The 21,774-nt window shown below is 34.1% G+C and overlaps 1 protein-coding gene across 2 annotated transcripts; it reads right to left on the bottom strand.

The window, feature by feature from the left end:
- Positions 1 to 12,618: 12,618 nt before the first annotated feature.
- Positions 12,619 to 17,470, bottom strand: LOC107414559 (cyclic nucleotide-gated ion channel 1). 2 transcript variants are annotated; one of them, XM_048469853.2, is made up of 9 exons: positions 17,394 to 17,470; positions 16,806 to 16,856; positions 15,778 to 16,186; positions 15,456 to 15,647; positions 15,031 to 15,332; positions 14,680 to 14,791; positions 14,268 to 14,510; positions 13,746 to 13,985; positions 12,619 to 13,365 (listed from the first exon to the last, which is right to left on the bottom strand). In XM_048469853.2, the coding sequence occupies exons 2-9, from the start codon at positions 16,823 to 16,825 to the stop codon at positions 12,859 to 12,861; spliced, it is 2,025 nt and encodes a 674-aa protein (XP_048325810.2). In that variant the 5' UTR covers positions 16,826 to 16,856; positions 17,394 to 17,470; the 3' UTR covers positions 12,619 to 12,858. The 2 variants fall into 2 exon arrangements, with proteins under 2 accessions (XP_048325810.2, XP_060675340.1); XM_060819357.1 differs by having other exon boundaries at positions 17,322 to 17,421.
- Between the last annotated feature and the right edge of the window lie 4,304 nt (positions 17,471 to 21,774).

Here is a 21,774-nt window from a genome sequence, read left to right as displayed (position 1 = left end):
TATGTATTCTTTATGTATGTATATCGAGTTGTTAGGCTTGTGATGTATATATACTACTGTTCACTTTAATGAAATATGCTTTTCACGTTCACTCTGCTGCTCTCTGTGCTTCTGTTATGGTATCAGAGCCTTATATGCTTTAACAAGCTTTCTCCTTTTACGATCTCTTTTTTTTTTTTTCTTTTCTCTCTCTTTCTTTCCACAACCCATTTTCCTTCTTTTGTTTCCCAGTATGATGACCACTCCCTCCTCCAAATCATCTGCCATTGCTGATCCTCTTCAAATCGCGACAGAACCTATTTTTGCCAGTAGACAATTGGTTGTTATCAATGTAGCAGCTCAAGCACCATTAAAGCTGACGGAGACAACCTATTTTTCCTGGCGAAAACAATTCGATGCTCTCTTGATTGGGTATGATCTTTCTGGATTTCTTGATGGTTCCATTTCTTATCCTACCCCAACTTTGCCGGACAACTCGACCAATCTCGATGATCTCTTCTGGATTCGTCAAGACTCCCTATTACTTGGTGCTTTGCTTGCTTCTCTGTCGCCTGATGTCCATCGTCTTGTTTCTACTGCTGCTACCTCAAAGGAAGCATGGGATAAGCTTGCACTTGCCTTTGCCAAGCCTTCCCGTCCGAGATTGCTCCGTCTCCATGAGAAACTCATTCGGTTTCAAGGTAATCGATCTATTTCAGAGTACCTGCATGATGTTATGTCTGCTGCTGAGGAGTTGGCATTACTTGATACTCCTGTGAGTGATGATGACTTAATTCTTTATATTCTTAATGGGTTGTCTCATGAGTTTGAAACTATCTCTGCTGCTTTTCGCTCTCGTGACACTCCTATCTGTTTTGAGGAACTTTATGACAAGCTGTTTGAGCATGCAATTTACAAGAAACGAACTGAGACTAAGACTGATGATGTCCCATCACCATACATGCTGCCAATAGATTTTCTTCATCCTCATTCAAGGATGGTTTTCGGTCTCCCCAATCCAAACCCAATGCTATCTCTTCTACCTACAAGGACCGTAACCAACAAGTTCCCACCACTGGCTATAAAGGGCGTTGCCAGCTTTGCTCTCAACTAGGGCACTCTGCTAGGTTCTGTCATCTTCTTAAACAGCAATGGACCTATACTCCTACCCACCAACAACACAGCTTCCCACGTGTTCTTTCACCTCAGGTTTTTCACTCTGGTTCTGTTCTTGGCCCACCACCAATGGCTTCTTCTTCCTTCTCCCCGTGGCTCATTGACTCAGGAGCTTCACATCACATTGACAATGATCTTCATAGTCTCTCTCTCCACTCTGAATATGATGGCCCAGACGAAATTGCCATTGGCAATGGTACCAAATTGCCAATCACACACACGGGTTCTACTTACCTTTCCTCTCCATCTGCACATTTTACTTTATCTAATGTTTTATGTGTTCCTGCTATGACTCGAAATTTACTATCTGTTTCCAAATTTTTCCAAACCAACAATGCTTCCATTGAATTCTTACCATCTTGTTTTCTTGTGAAGGATCTTTGGACGGGCACAGTGCTTCTCACATGACCGCTTAATGGAGGAACCTATGAATGGCCAGCCATTGTTGATCAACCCCGTTCTCCTCATGTCTTTACCAGCATTCGTACACGCTTAGAAGATTGGCATCATAGGCTCGGTCATCCTTCTAATCGAGTCCTCCGTCACCTAATCTCTACCTATTCTTTACCTGTGTCTTCATTTTTCAAGTTTCATTGTAATTCCTGTCACTGTAATAAATCCCATCGGCTTCCCTTTGGGGCATCGTCCATGACTAGTTCAAAACCATTACAGTTAATTTATTCGGATATTTGGGTTCCTGCCCTTGTTACTTCTTTTGATGGTTTTCGATTTTATGTTGTTTTTGTTGACCATTACACTAAATATATATGGTTATTTCCCCTTAAACATAAATCAGATGTGCAATCTACTTTCCTTAAATTTAAAACTCTTGTTGAAAAGTTCTTTCAGCTCCCCATTATTTCCTTCTACTCTAATAATGGAGGAGAATTTTTGAAACTAAAACCTTTTTTTTGAGGCAAATGGAATTAGTCACTTTCTTACCACTCTCCATACTCCACAGCAAAACGGGTATGCTGAACGTCCTCATCGGCATATCCGTGAAACTGGTCTTTCTTTGCTATCTCAAGCTCAACTGCCACTCAAATTTTGGTCCTCTGCCTTCACCACTGCTGTTCATTTAATCAGCAGATTGGTCACTCCCACCTTGAACTTCTTGTCTCCATTCCAAAAACTTTTTCACAAATCTCCTAATTATGACTCTTTACGCATTTTCGGCTGTTTATGTTATCCGTGGTTAAAACCCTATACTCATCACAAATTAGAGCCCAAGTCCACTCCCTGTATTTATTTAGGACCCCTCCAGTCTCAGAGTGGCTCAAAATGTTATAACCCACAAACTAATAAAGTCTATCTCTCTAGGCATGTTGTTTTCGTAGAATCAGTCTTTCCCTTTCCCAGCCTTTCTTCTTCACATCCACCTTCTCAGAGCACTTTTGCTTCCTCCGTCTTTTCTATATCATCGGCCACTCCCCATACCTTCATACCCTTTTCATTCTCCTCTCCAAGGCCTCTTCCTTCCCTACCTTCGTCTTCTCCATCCGTGCCATATTCTACCCGTTCACATTTCCCTTCCCCGTCCATTACACCATTTTTGTCTACCTTTCTTCCTCTTGATCACAGGTCTGGCTCCTCCCATGTGCATCCTCATGAAGATACTGTGCCCAGTCGCCACCTCATTTTATCTTCTTCACCTACTTCTTCTACGTCCAAATCCGCTTACCCACCTATTTCCCCACCCCCTTCTTCATCCCGGCCAACTCGCACCCATGCTATGCACACCAGAGCTCTAAACAATATTTTCAAGCCTAAACTTCTCTCTGACTTTTTCCCTGCCATAACCATTCCTTCTCCCTCTTCAATCAGTTCAGAACCCCAAACAGCCGCCCAAGCCTTCAAGCTTCTTGAAAGGAGAGCTGCCATGCAATCTGAATATAATGCTCTTCAAGCAAATAACACGTGGGATCTCGTTCCATCCTCCTCTGCTCAAAATATTGTTTGCTGTCGTTGGGTTTTCTGTGTTAAATATAATCCGGATGGCTCTGTTAGCAAGTATAAGGCGCGTCTTGTTGTAAAGGGCTTCAATCAACGCCCCGGCCTTGATTACTCTGATACTTTCAGTCCGGTCATCAAGCCTGCCACTATTCGGGTTGTTCTAAGTGTTGCTTTGTGTCATAATTGGTGCATTCGATAATTAGATATCAACAATGCCTTCCTAAATGGTCATCTGCAGGAGGAGGTTTATATGGCTCAACCACCCGATTTCATTGAGCCATCTAAATCAACGCATGTTTGTAAGATTCGAAAAGCGATTCATGGCTTGAAACAGGCTCCAAGAGCGTGGTACAATGCCTTGAAGTAGTTGCTTCTTTCCTATGGGTTCAAAAATGCTTACTCGGATACCTTTCTTTTTGTTTACATGCCAAATGGTCTCACTCTCTATCGTCTTGTTTATGTGGATGATATAATTCTTACAAGCAGCTCCTCTACCTTCATGGACCAGTTTGTCACCTCTCTTGTTAATCAATTTTCCTTGAAGGATCTTGGCCCTTTAAACTACTTTCTTGGTGTTGAGGTCCTCTCTACTGCAACCGGTCTTCATCTTTCCCAACAAAAGTATGTCCTTAATATCTTAGACCATGCAAGGATGATGGATGCCAATCCTGTTTCCACATCGATGTCTCCTTCTGCCTCCCCTTCTTTGTCTGATGGTCATCCTTTGCCATCTCCAACTCAGTATCGCCAACTTATGGGTATGCTTTAATACTTGCTTCTCGCCCGGCTTGACGTTGCCTTTAGTGTCAATCGGTTGTCTCAATTTATGCATCAACCGAAAGATTCTCATTGGACAGCACTCAAACATCTTCTTCGGTATCTCAAAGGCACCCATTCTTTTGGCCTTTTCTTGCATTGTAATTCTCCTCTTAATCTCCATGCATTTTCTTATGCTGACTGGGCTGGCAACCGTGATGACAGCACCTCCACTTTGGCTTATGTTATCTTCCTCGGTCACAATCCCATCTCCTGGACTTCCTGCAAGCAGAAGTCTGTCTCTCGCTCCTCTACTGAAGCAGAGTATCGCTCTGTCGCCCACATTACTTCTGAATTATGCTGGTTACTTTCTTTTCTCCGCCTCTTGTCACTCTTACTATGTATTGTGATAATTTAAGCACCATGTATGTCTGTGCCAATCCTACATTGCATTTGCGGATGAAATATGTGCGTATTGACTTCCATTTTGTTCGTGATCATATGACTGCTGGCTCCCTTCGTGTGGCCCATGTTTCCTCTCATGATCAAATTACTGACGTTTTAACCAAGCCACTATCTAGTTCCCGCTTTCAGCTTCTCCGTTCCAAGCTACGTGTTCTTCCCAGACCCACTTGCTTGAGGGGGGTATCTTAATTAATATCTATATGTATTTTATATTTATTTGTATTTATCTGGTTTGTTATTATCTCTTGCTGTATCTACGTGTCCTACTAGCATATGTATTCTTTATGTATGTATATCTAGTTGTTAGGCTTGTGATGTATATATACTACTGTTCACTTTAATGAAATATGCTTTTCACGTTCACTCTGCTGCTTTCTGTGTCAGGACTTATCCAAAATTCCTCACCGGAACCCTAGACATGTCCTGATCCCAAGGAAATCCTACCGGACCTTCCAATGGAAAATCCGACAGAACCTCCCCTAAGGGTTGGACTTACCACAAATTTCCTGCACTGAAAATACACTTCTATATACATCTCCTTATTCCTCCCACATTACTACAATTTAATTTCACAAATTTCCAGCACTCCAAATGAATAATAAGAATCAGTGCATAATTAATACATAAATACTCAAGACAGTATACAGAGCTTCATGAAGTACTATTAAGTATAGAAATTATACAACAAGGATGAAAGAAATATTACAATTGAAATAAATGAAGACAAAGATAACTTCTCGAATTACGACAGCGACGGAGATTAGGTTCGCTCTGGAAGAACATCTACCAATCCTTGTACCTAGGGGAACGAAATTTAAAAATATGAGATGCTAATCATCTCAGTGAGTGACCCTATCTACTGTACAAATATAATATTAATAATATAACAATAAAATAAACTTAATCAATCGATACCAAACAATTAAAAAAATTTAATAAATAATAATTAATTGAAAATAATATTTCCTCTCAAAACCCTCACCATCCACTCTGTTGGAAAGGTTTTCCTTTTAAAATATTTTCGCAAAACCTAATATTTTATGCCCCACAAATCAAGTAAGAATTAATTTAATAAATAATTAAATAGTCCAAATATGAATAAAATGTAATGAAATATAATAAAATAAATTTGGAATACTTGCATGAAAGAAATATAACATAAAAGAAGAATTCAATATATAATTCATATAATTTGATTAAATAAATTAAGATAAACAGTATCAAAAATATAATTTAAATAATTATAAATAGATGATAAAACAAATTAAATGCATTTAATTTAAATACGATTTTAAAACCTTTAAGGTTTTAAATTTCTATCTGAAAATTTATACTTGACTCACCACACTATATACCAGTGATGCCCTCCGATACCCAGCGTCCCGAGCATCATCTGGTGGGAGGTTAAAGATAGAAACTTACATACGGTCGCTTCGGCATCCCGACAGTGCCGCTACTTAAACCGTCATCCTGGCCATGGAGGGGGGTGGCTTATGTGCACTGTATAAAACTTGCCTGCCCTCGGTCCAATGGCAACTCATGGGAGATATTATAACTTGCGTGCTCATCCACATATACAGTATAGAACACTTGTCAGAACCCGTTCAAGATTCCTCCCCGGAACCCTAAACAAGCCCTGATCCCAGGGAAATACCACCGAACCTTCCAACGGAAAATCCGACAGCATCTCCCCTAAGGGTAGGACTAACCAAAATTTTCCTGCACTGAAAACACACTTCTAAACACATCCTTTTATTCCTCCCACATTACTACAATTTGATTCCACAACTTACAGCACTCCAAAAGAACAGTAAATCAATGCATAAATAATAACTACACGTCCAATACAGTATACAGAGCATTATACAAATAAATGTGGAATTTATATGATGACAGATAAAGAAGTAATACAAGATGGAGAGGAAAAGGGAAGAAATACTTCTTGTACTTTCGACAATGAACTGAGACGTCGAGTTCGTCCCGGACGATCAACGTCTCCTAACCTGGACCTAGGGGAACGGAATTTAAAAACGTGAGATGCTAATCATCTCAGTGAGTGACCCTATCTACTGAACACTTTTAATATTAATAATATAGCAATGAAAGGAATTTAATTAATACCAACAATTAAATAAATAAATAATAATAACAATTGAAGTAATATTTTCTCTCAAAATCCTCACTATTTACTCCGTTGGAAATGTTCCCCTTTTAAAACATTTTCACAAAACCCGATATTCGTATTCCCCGTAAACCAAGGAATCAATTAATTTAATAAACAATAGATAAATATCCCAAATATAAATAAAATGTAATAAAATATAAATAATAATTTTTGAACACTTTGGGGTTTGAAATTTCCATCCAAAAATTTATACTTGACGCACCACACCATATACCAGTGATGCCTTCGACACCCAGCGTCCCGAGCACCGACTGGCGGGAGATTAAAGAGAGAAACTTGCATATGGCACTTTGGCGTCCCAACAGTACCGCTGCTGAAACCATCATCCCAGCCAAGGAGGGGGGCGGCTATATGCACTATATCAAACTTGCCTGCCCACGGTCCAATGGCAACTCATGGGAGACATAATAACTTGCGCGCTAACCACATATACAACCAGAACACCAATACTGTATGAGTGCGTCTAAAATAATTATTAAATTAATTATAACCGTACCGTTTTTCCAAAATCACCGTGGGAAATATACCAATTTTTACATTTACCATCCCACATATTTTCCTTTAACAAACCCAATATGAAAACATCGACAATAGTAAAACAATATTTTTTCTCGTAACACGAGGTCCAACAAATAATATATCAAGGGCATAATTATAAAATTAAACCACCAAATTAAACAAATATTTATACAAAATATTTAAACCAATTATGCCCAAAAATAATATAAAAATTCGAACACAATTAATTTATGAAAATACCTTGCTCATGTGTAATAAATACAATTAAATCACAATAGAATAATAATCGGGAATTTCTTAACAACCCAAAATTTCGTTTAGCATTAATGGGTAAATATATATATAAAATAATAATTTTTCCCGATTATATTTAAAATACGCCACATGAGCATAAATTCTAGATATCAAATTAACACAACATAAATATAATTAATTGCCCAAAATAGTTTTCAAGGTGGGTCACTCACCTGGAGCATGCAATTAACCTAAGATCCTCCATGGGATCAATTCCACGACTCACCCGTACTCCTAGAATACAATTCACATACAGTCAAATAAATTAATATTTTATTCGGATAAATAATACCCGGTACCGGGGGGTCTAACACAAATGTTATCCAAAATTGACAAATTATATGTCTATGGAAAGCTTGTGAGATGAGGATCATATTACCGACCTCCATTGAGCTCAATTCGATCGGCGGTGGTCGGAATTTGGCCGGAACGATTCGGCCGAGTTTAAACTTGAGGTATCTCTCAAACGGTGGGGATTTTGGGCAATATAACCCCGGAAATGGACTCAGAGGGGTCAAAAATGGTGGGATAAAGGTATGGATTGAGCTGGGTTGGCCGGAAAACACAAGAAAAGAGGAGAGAGAAAATTTCCGACCAGCAGCTTCTTCGGCCCGATCTGGGCGCGTCCGGCTGCCCGTGACCATGAAATTTTGTGGCCGAGCTCGCCTCCGTCCCCTGCTCATCACTGGCCGGCGCGTATAGCAAGGTGGGGGCTGGAAACGAAGAAACAGCGATGGCCCGAGAGGAAGAAAGAAAGGAAAGGAAGAAGAAGAAGAAAGAAGAAATTCCCCCTGTGTCCCCCCCTTTTTTTCCCCACGTGGGGAGAAGAAATGAAAAAGAAAAAGAAAAAGGAAAATTAAATTAAATTAAATAATTAAATAATATTATTATATAAAATAATAATAAAATAATATGATATTAAACACGGTTGACATGTGGCACCTCATCATGGTGATACATGGTCACATTTATTAAGTCACACGTGGTACATTGTTACACATTTAAAAAATAATATTAAAATAATATAGTATTTGAAAAACTTTACAGGACCATAACTTTCAAACCACATGTCCAAATCGGACGTGCCGCTAGTCTACGGACTCGTATCGACTAGTACTTCACAACCATGCATGAGTCAAAGCTCAACTTTGTATGAATAAAAAGTCAACTCCCGCACCCCTTGGACAATTTGGACCTCAAATTGTTTTGCTCATAACTTTCAAATCGTAGCTCCGTTTTCGACGTGCTACTAGTCTATGAACTCGTGCCAACATGTACTTCGTAACGGTACCTCAGTCAACCTAGAATTCCATCAAAGTCAAAAAGTTAACTTTTGACCCCTTTGGTCAACGGTCAACCTCCATCAAAGTTGGAAAATTTCCGTTGTACTTTGGGACGGGGTGTTACAACACTAGTACTGTATGAGTGCATCTAAAATAAATAACCAAATTTTATTATAAAAAGGTACGTAATTTTTCCAAAATTCACCATGGGAATTATACCATTTTTCGAACTCAACCTCCCACATTTTTCTTTAACATTTCCAGTATAAATCCACCGATAATAATATACAAATAATTTTCTTCCCAAATTATAAAATCAATCAAATAATTTTCCATGGGCATAATTATAAAATTTAAAACCACCAACTTAAACCAATTATTTTCCTTGAAATATTTAAAAATCAAATCATGTCCAAAAATAATATTAAAATCCAAATACAATTAATTAATGAAAACACCTTGCTCATGCATAATAAATACAATTAAATCACATTAATAATAATCGAGAATTTCTTAATAACCCAAACTTTCATTTAGCATCAATGGGTATATATATATATAAAATAATATTTTTTCCACAATTATATTTAAATTCCATCACATGAGCATAATTCTAGATATCAAATTAATACAAAATAAATATAATTAATCACCCCAAAATAGTTTTAAAGGTGGGTCACTCACCCCAAGTATGTGTATCAATCAAGATCCTCCGCAGGATCAACTCCATTACCCACACATGCACCTAAAATATCCACAATACACAAAACTAATTATTTTAATATTTTAATCGGGTAACTCCCAAATGGGTACCCAGGGAGCGAACACAAACGAAAACCAAAATTGACGAGTAATGTATCAAATTGAAGCTTGAGTGACGAGGATTACGAATCTGGTCTTACTTCTTGGAGATCGGACCCGAGGTGGCCGAAATCTCACCAGAAAGCTCACGGATTTTAGACCATCAATTCTCATAATCCGTTGAGATTTGAGGAAAGGGGACACCGAATTTGGGTTCAGAGGGTGGGAATTAGTGGGAAAGGAGGGGCGGTGCAGTCGAAAACTCGCCGGAAAGTCAATTTTCCTGGCGACCCGCCATGGTCACGGGAACCCGTCACCGCCGGTGGAGCATCCGGTGGCCACTGGCCGTGCTTTTTGGTGGGAAGGTAGATCTGGTGATGGGTAACTCAATGGGATTGGCAGTGAGGCAAACGGTGGCCGGAATAGGGAGAAATCGGGATTTGAAGGAATCGACACTGCCGTCGGAAAAAGCCTCTATCCGGGCGCGTCGGCGGTCGATTGGTCGTGGTTTTTTGCTGGCCGGCCGATTTTCAGGTGGTCTTCAAGGTGGGGTGGCTCGTGTGAGGAAAGGGTGGCCGGAAAACGGCTAAGTGGAGGTGGCCGGTCGGTTTCTCTCTCTAGCTCTCTCTCTCTCCTTTCGCTGGCTCCGGCATTTTTGCCTAAATAAAAGCCACCTGTGGGTGATACTGTTCACTCACGGGATTGGCTGAAATTGCGACACGTGGCACCCACTGTTCACTCAAGCTAAATATATTAAAATATTACGGTATTCAGAAAACTTCGCATGTCCATAACTCTTTAACCAGATGTCCAATTTAAGCATGCCGCTAGTCTATGAACTCGTATCAACGAGTATTTTATAACCATACAAAATTCAAAACAAAATTCTACAACCATAAAAAGTCAACTTCCGGCACATTTTGGACAGTTTGGCTCTCGACTTATTTTGCCCATAACTTTCAAACCGTAGCACCGTTTTCGACGTGCTACTAGTCTATGGACTTGTGACAATGTATACTTCGTAACGGTACCTCGATCAATGTGAGATTCCATCAGGAGCAAAAAGTCAACATTTGACCCCTTCTCGGTCAACGACGGTCAAACCCAATCAACCTTGGTCAAATTTGAGAAATTTTTGGTATACTTCGGGACGGGGTGTTACACTCTGCTCTTCTGTTAGTACCATGCAGTTTTGTTACTTTGATATATTCCCTTGCTGGTGCAGCTTATGTTGTCGTCGTAGATGGCTTTTAATAAATAGAGCACCCTTCAATATTGGAGAGGCCTCCTTTGGGATTCTTCTGTTTTATGGCGGCGCCATGCCCTTTGTATAGCTTGAGATGCCCATTCCAAAATCCAATAGCATTTATATTTAAAAGCCACCATTTGTCGTTGGCTGTAAGAACTAAGAACTAATGCTTCAACTTTTGTGTGGGATCTGACATTTAAAGACGCCATGGGGAAGCTGGAAGCTGAATCATACTCAGACAATGTTAATGATCAATTTAGAAGTTCTTCTCTAGTAAGCACCTTTCTTTAGACGCTTAAAATTCTGAAAATATTATTGCTTCCATTGTTGTCATTAGCTGTATGAAGCTCCATAAAACGCCTTGTATTATGAAAAGCATCAAATCCACTGGTTTTCCCTTTCTAATAATGTTGGTCTTCTCGCTGTACACCATTGGCTTGAGATAGCTTATGAAAGTTTCGTGCACTGTTATTCCCATGCTTTGAAGAATTGGCACATAGTTTAGAATATTCATTCAATTAAAGAATTTATGAGGAAATCCCAATACTAATATCGATAATCATCCGTCAGTATTGAATATTGATATATCAATAATGTCTTCTAGCCTATTCTCTTCAATGCCATATGGATAGGTAATAGGAGAATGTTCCACTTTGCCAAAGTCTAAAGGATCTTTGGTTTGGTCCTTGAATACGGATATCTAATGTTTCATAAATCATGATTGCTTATGGATGGTCAAAAACCACGATAAACCCTTGGATGGTCACCTATCCAAGGCCTAGATAACATTTGTCAAAAACCTCTGTCAAATACTGTTAACACATATGATGGCCCATTTATAGGCTCTCTCTCTCTCTCTCTCTCTCTATATATATATATATGTATATATATATAATAATATTTATCTATATAGCTATATATGTATTTAATTCATTTGGTTAGAAACCTATTTATTTTGTTATATATTGGAGATCTACTGATGTCGCAAATGACAAAGGTCGTCACTTGCTCAAACAAATCTATAAATTTAAGCCATTAATGAAGCGTCAGCACTTGCCACGTCAAAGCAAAGTATAACACTCTTTCTATATATTACATATATATATACAGTTTAATCTCCTATTAAGTTGATTTAAAAGTATTATATTGAAGAATTGATCTATTTGGTATGCAAGATATGATCAAATTGGGATTAGAATTAAAATTAGTATTAAGACAACATGAGATAAATTTTAATTTAGTCTTACGTTTGGTGTAATTTAGACAGAATTAATTTTTTTGTAATACTAATTTTGAAATAAAAATTAGTTATTATATAAATGATTGAATTTTTGAATTAAACAAAATGATTTAAATTAAATAAGTTCAATATAAAAAAAAATTAGATAAGAAAATAAGGTAAGATCAAGATAAAAAAAAATAGATAAGTCATTTATCTCTAATTGTTTTTTCAAAAAAATTCATCTAATTAATTTATAAAAATAATTAACATCAATCAGCAATATTGCATATATTAATCTAAGATTAAAAAGTAAAACTGATACAATAAACAAAGATTAAAAAGGAAAAAATTGAAGAACAAAGACTAAAATATAATATATATATATATATATATATATAAACATTAAAGAAAAGAAAGAAACAAAGAAAAAAGAAGATAACATAAAAAAAAAAGATAAAAAAGAAATAAAGGAGAAAGAAAATGGAAGAGGAAAAGAAGAAAAAAAAAACCGATAAGAAGCAAAGATTAAAAAAAAAAAGAAAAAAAAAAGGATTTTAAAAAATGAAAAAAAAAAATACAAAAAAGCAAATTCAGTGTATAAGTTTTTTCCCCACCCCTGACATCGGATTAGCTATTTCATGTAAAAGGAACTATTTTGTGGGCCCAAGATTTTTAATTTGGTTAGCTGCTCACACCAAACATGGAATAGAAACTACTATACAAATCTCAATCCCAATCTCACCTTTCAAGCATTTATCAACCCTTTTAATTTAATTTTAAAAATAAGTCAAGCTTTATTAAACATGCCTAAACAAATTCAACAGCTAGCTTAGGTACATCATACATGATACAAAGACCTCCGACGAAAATAAGAAATTAAACATACAATAACAAATTAATATTTGAAAATTTAATTTGATACATGATACAAATAGGCGTCTTAGATGGCTATAACATAGTAAATACCAGCCACCATTCAACGGAGGAGCGGCCTCGTTTGGGCGTTATGATCTATTACATGGCGGCGCCATACGTTTTGTATAGCATGACTTGCCCATTCCCACTTAGTTTCAGCTGGATCGATAGAGTGTTTGTTAGTGAAAAGCCAATCGTGTTTAGATTTAAAAGCCATTAAGTCGTTGGCTGTAAGAACAAAGGCTTCAACTTTTGTGTGGCATTTGACATTCAGTGACGAGATGGGAAAGCTGGAAACTAAATCAGGCGATGTTAATGTCTCCTTTAGAAGTTCTTCCCCATAGTAATCTCCTCTCTCGAGACGCTTAAAGCTTGTGAAACCATAATTGCTTCCATCGTTGTCGTTCTTAGCTGCGTAGCTCCAAACAACGCCTTGTGTGATGAAAAGCATCAAATCCAGTGGTTCTCCCTTTCTAATAATGTAGCTGTGCTCGCTGTATACCACTGGCTTGAGATAGCATATGAAACCTTCCAGCACTTTTACTCCCATGTTTCGAAGTATTGGAACCTAGTTTAAGAATATATATTCAATTATTAAGAATTTATTATCAGAAAATACCACTACAATTATTAATAATCATCCATCAGCATTGAGTATTGATATATGAATTAACCACTACTATTACTAATAATCATCCATCAGCATTGAGTATTGATATATGAATTAATGTCTTTTCCTTTGTTCTACTTGTAAGATTTAATGTCAATCTACTTATTAGTAAAAGCTTAATTATCTAGATCGTTTAAGAATTTGCCCATTCATATTTTGAAGCATTGACAACTAGCATATATAGGTGCACATCATATATGTAAGAAATATGTATAATGAAGAACAAATTGGACATATATAACAAATTTAATATAAGGGAAAAATTAACGAAACCTTACTTTCTTTAGGGTAGCTAAGCAAAAATAAATCTTGAGAGACTCTTTATGTTTTAGGGGAAGAACAGAGAGCACAGTCTGCAGATTGACATCTTTGCTGTATTCCAAATTCCATTCCACATAAAGGCGGATAATAGTCTTCAAATAGCTGGGGATGTTATTATTGTGCAACCACAAGTCTGCACTTAGTTTTTGAATTTCCTTCTCATTCCCGAATCCTGGGGAAACAGACTTCCTACACATCTGTACCACAACATATATGCATATATTGTTAACAAAACTTGATATATATAATAAATTCAAATCCTAACAATTTAAAATTTTCAGAATTAGACGTAATTTAATATATATATATGTGTAATTAAAGCTCACTTCAATATAGAGATCCTAATTAATCCTGTTTCTTAGAACAAGTTATGCTGAAAATTAATCAAGGACGATATATGAAAGCTCATAGTTAACTGATAAGAAAATTATTTAAAAAAAAAAAAAAAGCTGCTGTTCAAAGGTGGCTAAGGAACTCACGAATCCTATCTCCTCTTTGGTGAAAGGCCCTGTTGGACCCTTGAAGGAAGCCAACACATTTTGCCAATCAATATTTTCATGATTTTCATTTGCATTTTGAATACTTCCCATTAAAACTATTTTCAATTTCGGAGGAAATTTGTCGCCGAAAATTATCTTGAATTCTTCATCTTTGATCCTCATAGATTTTCTCATAGATTTTCTTATCTCCTCCGATCTTTTGACGGCCATCTGCATATATGTCTGTCCATAACAAATTGAGAAGTATCAAGAATTAAGATCATCAAAAATGAGGACAAGGACAGAAGCCTGATTAGCCTTTTCTGAGCTTGATGAGAAATTAGAAGCCGGAAATTATACAAAATTTTATTGAAACAGGAAAAAAAAAAAAAATTAGTTCAGTAGTACTAACCTGAATATTTCCAATTAAATATGTAAACAGAAGCAAGCCCATGACAGTAATAAGACACGCGAAGCAGACTTCCCAGACGTAGGGACTTGTTTTCAAGTTTTGACCGAAAGAACTGAAAAGATGGATTCAGAATTACAGAAGGATTCAAATCTCAACTTTCAAAAAATTCAAAAACTAATAATGAAGGTTTTGATAATTTAATATTAATTAGAGTAATTCCTAAGTGAGAATTCTTATATAATGCTATACATATATATATATATATATTATTTTATTTTATTTTTTTAGTTTTTTGGTGAATGATATAGATTTGTAATGTATACATGCTTATCTATGGATGAATAAACAAACCTGAGATTTTGTAGGCCCCACCGGTAAGAATGGAAAAACTTTTTTGGAAAGTCAACTGGACCGAGAATACGTAGCCGAATGGCATCAGTAAATATTCCAAAATTAAACACATCTGGATTTGGTGGATCTTGAGGTGGATCTACAGGGCAAAATTCATTCAGAAATGCCGGCTTTGCCCATAAATGGTCGGTGCATTCGAAATTAGCATGAACACAAGCGCTTATATGATGATTTCTACATGCAGTTCGCCAGCATGCTGTCTGTCGTTGAACTGAAAGAAAGTACCAAAACGCTCCAAGTACCTATATATACCCCAAAAAAAAAAATAATAATAATAAATAATTGAAATAGCCATTATAATGAGGTAAAATAATAATAGCTTATACATATATATATATATATATATATCTATATTTGGAACTTACATGACTGGAAGTAACATAGAGAAACAAATTCAGTACACCTTTAGTTTTTGGGCCCAGAGCTTTTGGGGTCCTTTTAAGTTCACTAAACGCTAGGTACATTCGAACAATCCTTATTGTATATTGGCAAACAAGAAGGAAATTTACAAAAGATCTCCAGAGACTCCGTTTGAAAAATAAATATATAACTCCCACCTGGTAGTTAAACATTAATCAAAGGTTATACGTAATAATATTAATGATGTAAAATATTAAACATCATTAAAAAAAAAAGGAACCGTAACTATGAATTGAAGAAATTAATTCATATTAAGATTGATTTTACCTGTGTAAGGGGAAGAACAGCTAGAACATCAACTGAGATGGAATATCGCCAAAGCTTTCTCGTTATTGTGGTTACTTCGAAGGACTCGCTCATAACTGATTTAGTTACAATTTGATAATAAATATCGGTTATGAAAAATACATCACTGAAAGCTCGACAAAGTAGCGCTGCAATCTCCATTTTTTGGTCTGGTGCAACACATTTTTTGTGATCAAATATTGTTGGAATGTATAAAAACAATGGATCCGTTGACACTGCAATCACACATGCCCACAGGAATATATTCTTCCATCTGTAAGGATATTTCCCTCCTGGATTCAGAATTTCTTTAAAATCTTTTAATTTTTCTTTCCAAGAAGGACGTTTGTTCTCTTCAGAACTCTCTGAATTCCCTCCCAGAGCAATATTCCTGAATATTTTGCATTCATCATATATGGATTAGATAGAGTTCCGAAACAAAAAAAGAAAAAAAAGGAAAAAAAAAAAAAAAAAAACCTCAAACAAAAATTGAAAATCAGCACACATAAAAGCTCCAAAACAACAATTGATAAAGGTTCGCAGTTGGGTCCTGTTCACAAACTTTTATCCATTTAATATAATAAATATTGATGATAAGTTCGGTGACTATAAGTATACATTTTTTATGGAGATCTTTTTGTACGATCAGTAATAAAATTTCACTTTATTTTAAAAAGTAATAATTGTTTTTAATTTTTTTATTTAAGAAAATTTTTATATTATATTATATTATATGAATGGTAAATAGGAATCGAAATGGATTTAAAGTGACAAAAGTAGAGATTTTTTTGTTAATTATTATAAATATTAATTGCAAATTTTTTTGGTCATTTATAATAAACCTTCTGCTTTAGTGTATCAAATTCATTACATGACTTTCAGGTGTTCATTTACCAATTGAACCCATTTTAGTTGACTAATTGCAATTCTATTTGAGTGCATAAATCATTAGTGTTCATTGCAAACAAATGCTATAAATAAGAGTAGTAAGATTAATAGACAATGCTAACCTTGTGATTGATTGAGCCATAGCTTAGGAAAGTGCCACTTCCCGTCAACAACTACAACCACAATAAATGGTCAAGAAATAAATAAATAAAACGTTCATAATTTCCAATGACATTAATTTTTTATAATATTTTCATTCTTCTCTGTTTGCTTCTCTTTCTTCTTCTCCTAGTTTCATTTAACTATTAAAAAGGGATAAAGATAAAAAGAAACAGAAACATGCCAAATAGAATATCCGTGGTTAATTATCATACCTGATGCACTTAATTGCCAGAAACAACAACAACCAAAAAAAAAAAAAAAGGGAAAAAAACCAAATAACTATAACTAGTTTAATAAGTAATTACAAATCCCATCTTTCTCTTCTTTTTTTTTTTTTTTTTTTGGGGGTATCAACAAAGCCAACAACTGCAAAATGCGAGAGCAAATAATAATTTTCAGCATGCCAATCAGAAAGATACTATATGCTTTGTAACGAAATTAAAATGAAGTTTATAAAAGAAGGAATAGACACTTACAATGAAGCTTTAAAACATACAATATTATTTTCGTACCCAAAAAAAAGAGTGTAATATTTTATTTAATAAAACCTTTATATGGTGGAGCAAGGAGGAGGGCATTAAACAGCAACTAGTGAGAAAGGAACTTCATTTGGATCATGGAATTTGCATGCCAAATTTTACTTCTATTTATAGTAAGTAGTACTGAAAGTGTGCAACTTTTCTTTGCATAAAAGGAATGCTGCGAAAACAAGTTATCCCCATTCCCAGGATCAGGATAAATAAAATTAATTATATGCAAAAAAGTATTAAAAATAATAATAATAAAATAAAAGAAGAAAACTAAGGGAAATGCTTTATATGGAGGGGAAAAAAAAAAGTTAAAAAAAAAGAACGAAATTAAAGGCAAATAGTGGCCCATCGACATGCATTTATCTAACAAGTTATACCTTTTATAAGTTTTTCCTTCGGCTGGAAATTGCCTCGACACTTAAAAGCAGAGTACACTTCAATATGAAGAATCTTTTTTTTTTTTTTTTTTTCTTGCCGTGTAGCAGTAAAGTTATTAACCACTAATACTAATGGTATATAAGGGAATGTCCAATGATATTTTTAACTATAAAAAATATAATCTTCAAAATATAAAGAGTGTTTTTAAAAAAAATTATGTAATAAAAAGTGATATTTTTTATTCAATTCTAATATATACCAACTGTTTTTCAATTTTTAATAAATAATTATAACAGTAATGCTATAGATATAGTAAATTTATTTACCAAATGAGATATTAAAATATTATTAATTAAAATATTCATATAGTTTAAATATAAAAAAGTGAACATTTAATGCATAAATAAATTAAAAAAAATAATTAATTAAATATTACCATATCACTTGCAATATCATTTCGTAAATAAATTAATTAAATACTGCAATAGCACCTGCAATACCATTTCGTAAATAAATTTAATGAGTATTTTAATAAATTTAGCATTATTGTAATTATAACTTACTTTTTTCTTTGTTTTTTTTTTCTTCTTGTTCCTTTTTTTAAATTAAATAAAAAAATAAAATAAGTATAATTATAATTATACATTGAAAATTATAAAAATATATATAAGCTTTAAAATAAAAAGAAATTTAAACTTTTGAAAAGCCAGTTGGAGAGTCTTCTAACACATGTACACTGGATAGTTCCTTGAAGCATAAATATGTATATATATATATATATATTAAAAAAAGCCAGATGGTTCCTAATTTCCGATTATAGTAAATGCCAAATGGTCCCAAAACTATAGTACTCCACAAGTCATCTAAAGTTTGGATTCTAATTTATATGTCATGTCAATCTTTGAATTCCATTTCACCTATCGTATCAACCAGACAGATATATATATTTTAGCATCGATCTCTAAAATCAGTATGAATTTCTGTAGTCATTAACTTTAATTTTGTTATAAAAACTAAGGAACATATAGTAGTAGGAGGTAAACATATTGGTGCTGTTGGTGTTAATTAATACTGGAAGTTAGCAATTTATATTTGACCTTTTTATTTAATTTCTTTCACTTTGTGATAAAAAAAAAAATCTATTTTGTTTTTTTGATAAATTGAATAGAGGAATTTCAACATTAGGTTTTAAACCTAAAATTTGGAGTTATTACTAATAACCATTACCCCAAAAAAAAAAAAAAAAAAGCAATATGAAAATTGAAGATCTACTTGTAACATTTTTACTAGATCCACCTTATAAATTACTACCTAAATTTGTTGCACAAGAGTTTAATGCTAGCTTTTTTTTCTTTCTTTTTTTTTCTTTGTATTTGGGGAGAAAATGTTATCATTAGACTTTAAACCCAAAATTTGGGATTATGCCTGATGGTCATTGTCACAATAGGACAGTTTAATGCATGCTAGTTAGATGTTGAATTAATAACATTTTATTTCAATTTACTCCTTGAACTTTATTTTTTTTTTTTAAATAATATCACCCTTCAATTTGTATTATTATCGTTGTTAAAAGTTTTTGATGATATTGACCATATGTCATTCAAATGGATAAGCTATGCATAGACTATATATTTGAAGTAGATTTTTTTTTTTTTAAGTTATAAATTTTTCAAAATTAAATTGTTGAGAAATAAAATGTTTTAACAATTCGTTTTCCATATTTTTGGTCATTACTTTTTTTAAAGTTATATGAATATAATTTTGTATAAGAAATAAATATTGCAATAATTCATTTTTTTTAATTTTTAAAAAAATTATAATGCGAAGAATTTATAGAGGTTTTTATTTGTTTTATTTTACTTTTTGTAAAGAAGGGAAATATCTGAAATTATAGGCAGAGGTTGCCAAAATGTAGAAAAGTGAAGTTATTAACTACTAATTTGTAACACACAATGTCTACACGAAATGAACCAATTAGATGCTTTCAACAATGTGTTGTCAACAATTTAGAGGCATAAAAATAAACGTGAAATAATCCTAAACCCCAAATTTAATTACAATATTATTATTTTAATTTTATCCATTATTACATGTACACAACTTAATTTATAAATATGCTCTGTTGTGTTCTGTTCTGCTCTGCTCACCCATCTATGAATGGGAAAACCTCATTATGCGTATTTTTCTTCACAAACAATAGCATGCAAACTCAAGCAACCTCAATTTTCATCTTAGACAAGTTAACTTAATTACAAGTTTTCTCAGACCACGTGTTTCAGAAACTATACCAAGAGTGAATTGGTGGTAAGTAGTAGGGCCTAAAATGTAGTACTTTATTATACTTTGCAAGTTGCCGCCCACTTTTCAAGCTTCCATCTCCCTCAATCCACCCTGGGGATTCTTTTGCCTTCTTTCTTGGTTTGCTGCGATGCCAGGCTTCTTTTGCAGCGGACAGGTGCCATTGGATCCTATCGCTTTAAGTCACATACACAGTGGAGCTGCTTCCTGAATAGCCACCAGTAAGTAGTGTTGAAATTCTTTTAAGCCTTTGGCTGTAAGAGCAAAAGCTTCGACTTTTGCGTGGCATTTGGCATTTGTGGTGCAGATGGGAATGTCATTAAGGGAGGTAACTTTCAATGTTCAATTCAGAAACTCCTCTCCTAAAAAAGAGTTCTCCTTTTTGAAGACAATTTGTGGTTTTGGAGCTAGTCGGAAGGCCCATACAATGCCTTGGGGGTGATGAAAAGCATCAAATCAAGTGGTTGTCCCTCTCATATAATATTGTAGCTGTTTTCGGTGTACCCCACTGGCTTGAGATGACATCTATTACTTTGAAAGCATAGTCGTATGCAACGCGTTTAAGAAATATATATATATATATATATAACGAGAACAAATTCGAGATAACACATAAAAGGAAAAATTAAGAAACTTACGGGTGGCTAAGCAAAAAAGCTTCTTGAGAGACTCATTTTTATATATTGCTCGATTTGATTTGCATAATCGAATAAGAAAAACTGTCCTGATTAAGCCCCCAAATTTGTTTTCATAGGCTAGTAGCATTTTCTTTGCTGGATGAGTCAAATCGGTTTTGATAATTAGTATCCAGATCGTCTTAACCATTATTGAGGTCCTTAGCAAAAATAACATTAAATTTTTATAACTAATTTTAAGTTGTGTTTGTCTATTTATTTTTATTTTTTATTTTAAGATGCAAAATTATCAATTAAATCTTTGTATTCAAGTTTTGATTATCTATTTTTATTTTTCATTTTGAAATGCAAAGTTATCAATTAAATCTTTGTATTCAAGTTTTGATTATAAAATCTTTTTCAACTCATAAACAACTATGTAAGAGTGTTAAAAAGGATATTGATTAGTTTTATACCATGAATTTCCAACACAAAAAAAAAGTCTATACCATTAACTATAACAAAAACTTGTAGATAACTACAAATATGAATTCATACGAAAAAATAAAAATAAAATGAGAAAGATTATGAAATGAACGATGAATATAAATTTATTAAATAAATAATAACAAATAAGATCAAGTTCTTTTGTGGCCTTTTGGATCAAAGTCTTTAAATTATATAACAAGATTCAACTTTTAAATGTGAAATATAAGTAAAAGTAAAGAAAAAGAGTAAGAGAAGATGGAAAAACTCATTAATATGGAGGCTTTTAAACTTTTTTTTTATATTATTAAATGTTTTATAGTTAAAGCACAAGACAAATATAGGAAATAGACAATTTATTCTTTTAAAAGATAACTTAATAATTAATTGATGCTCTTTTCCAAAAATAAAAAATATTAGTAACAATTAAGTTAAAAATAATGAATTAGAATTAATATTGAATTCTAAAAGGTTAAAAGTTTGTGTTTAAAAAAAGAAGCCATTCCATTTTATTTATTAAATGAAAAGTGCTAAAAAGATATATATATGTAACACCCCGTCCCAAATCGCACCGGAATCCGTGCACGTTGATCGAGGTTGACCGTTGACCGTTGACCGTTGAC

Source organism: Ziziphus jujuba, chromosome 8 (assembly GCF_031755915.1).
Source record: "Ziziphus jujuba cultivar Dongzao chromosome 8, ASM3175591v1".
Lineage (NCBI taxonomy): Eukaryota > Viridiplantae > Streptophyta > Magnoliopsida > Rosales > Rhamnaceae > Ziziphus > Ziziphus jujuba.
The sequence above is the reverse complement of the archived record's forward strand: the minus strand, read 5'-3'. Positions and strand labels throughout refer to the sequence as shown.

Bases quoted from the DNA above. Each gene is read 5' to 3' on its own strand.
- LOC107414559 (XM_048469853.2), bottom strand. From the start codon at position 16,825: ATGGCTCAATCAATCACAAG. The intron at 16,187-16,805 runs GTTAGCATTGTC...CAAAATATTCAG, and splicing joins ATGGCTCAATCAATCACAAG to GAATATTGCTCTGGGAGGGA. The intron at 15,648-15,777 runs GTAAAATCAATC...TTTAACTACCAG, and splicing joins CTGTTCTTCCCCTTACACAG to GTGGGAGTTATATATTTATT.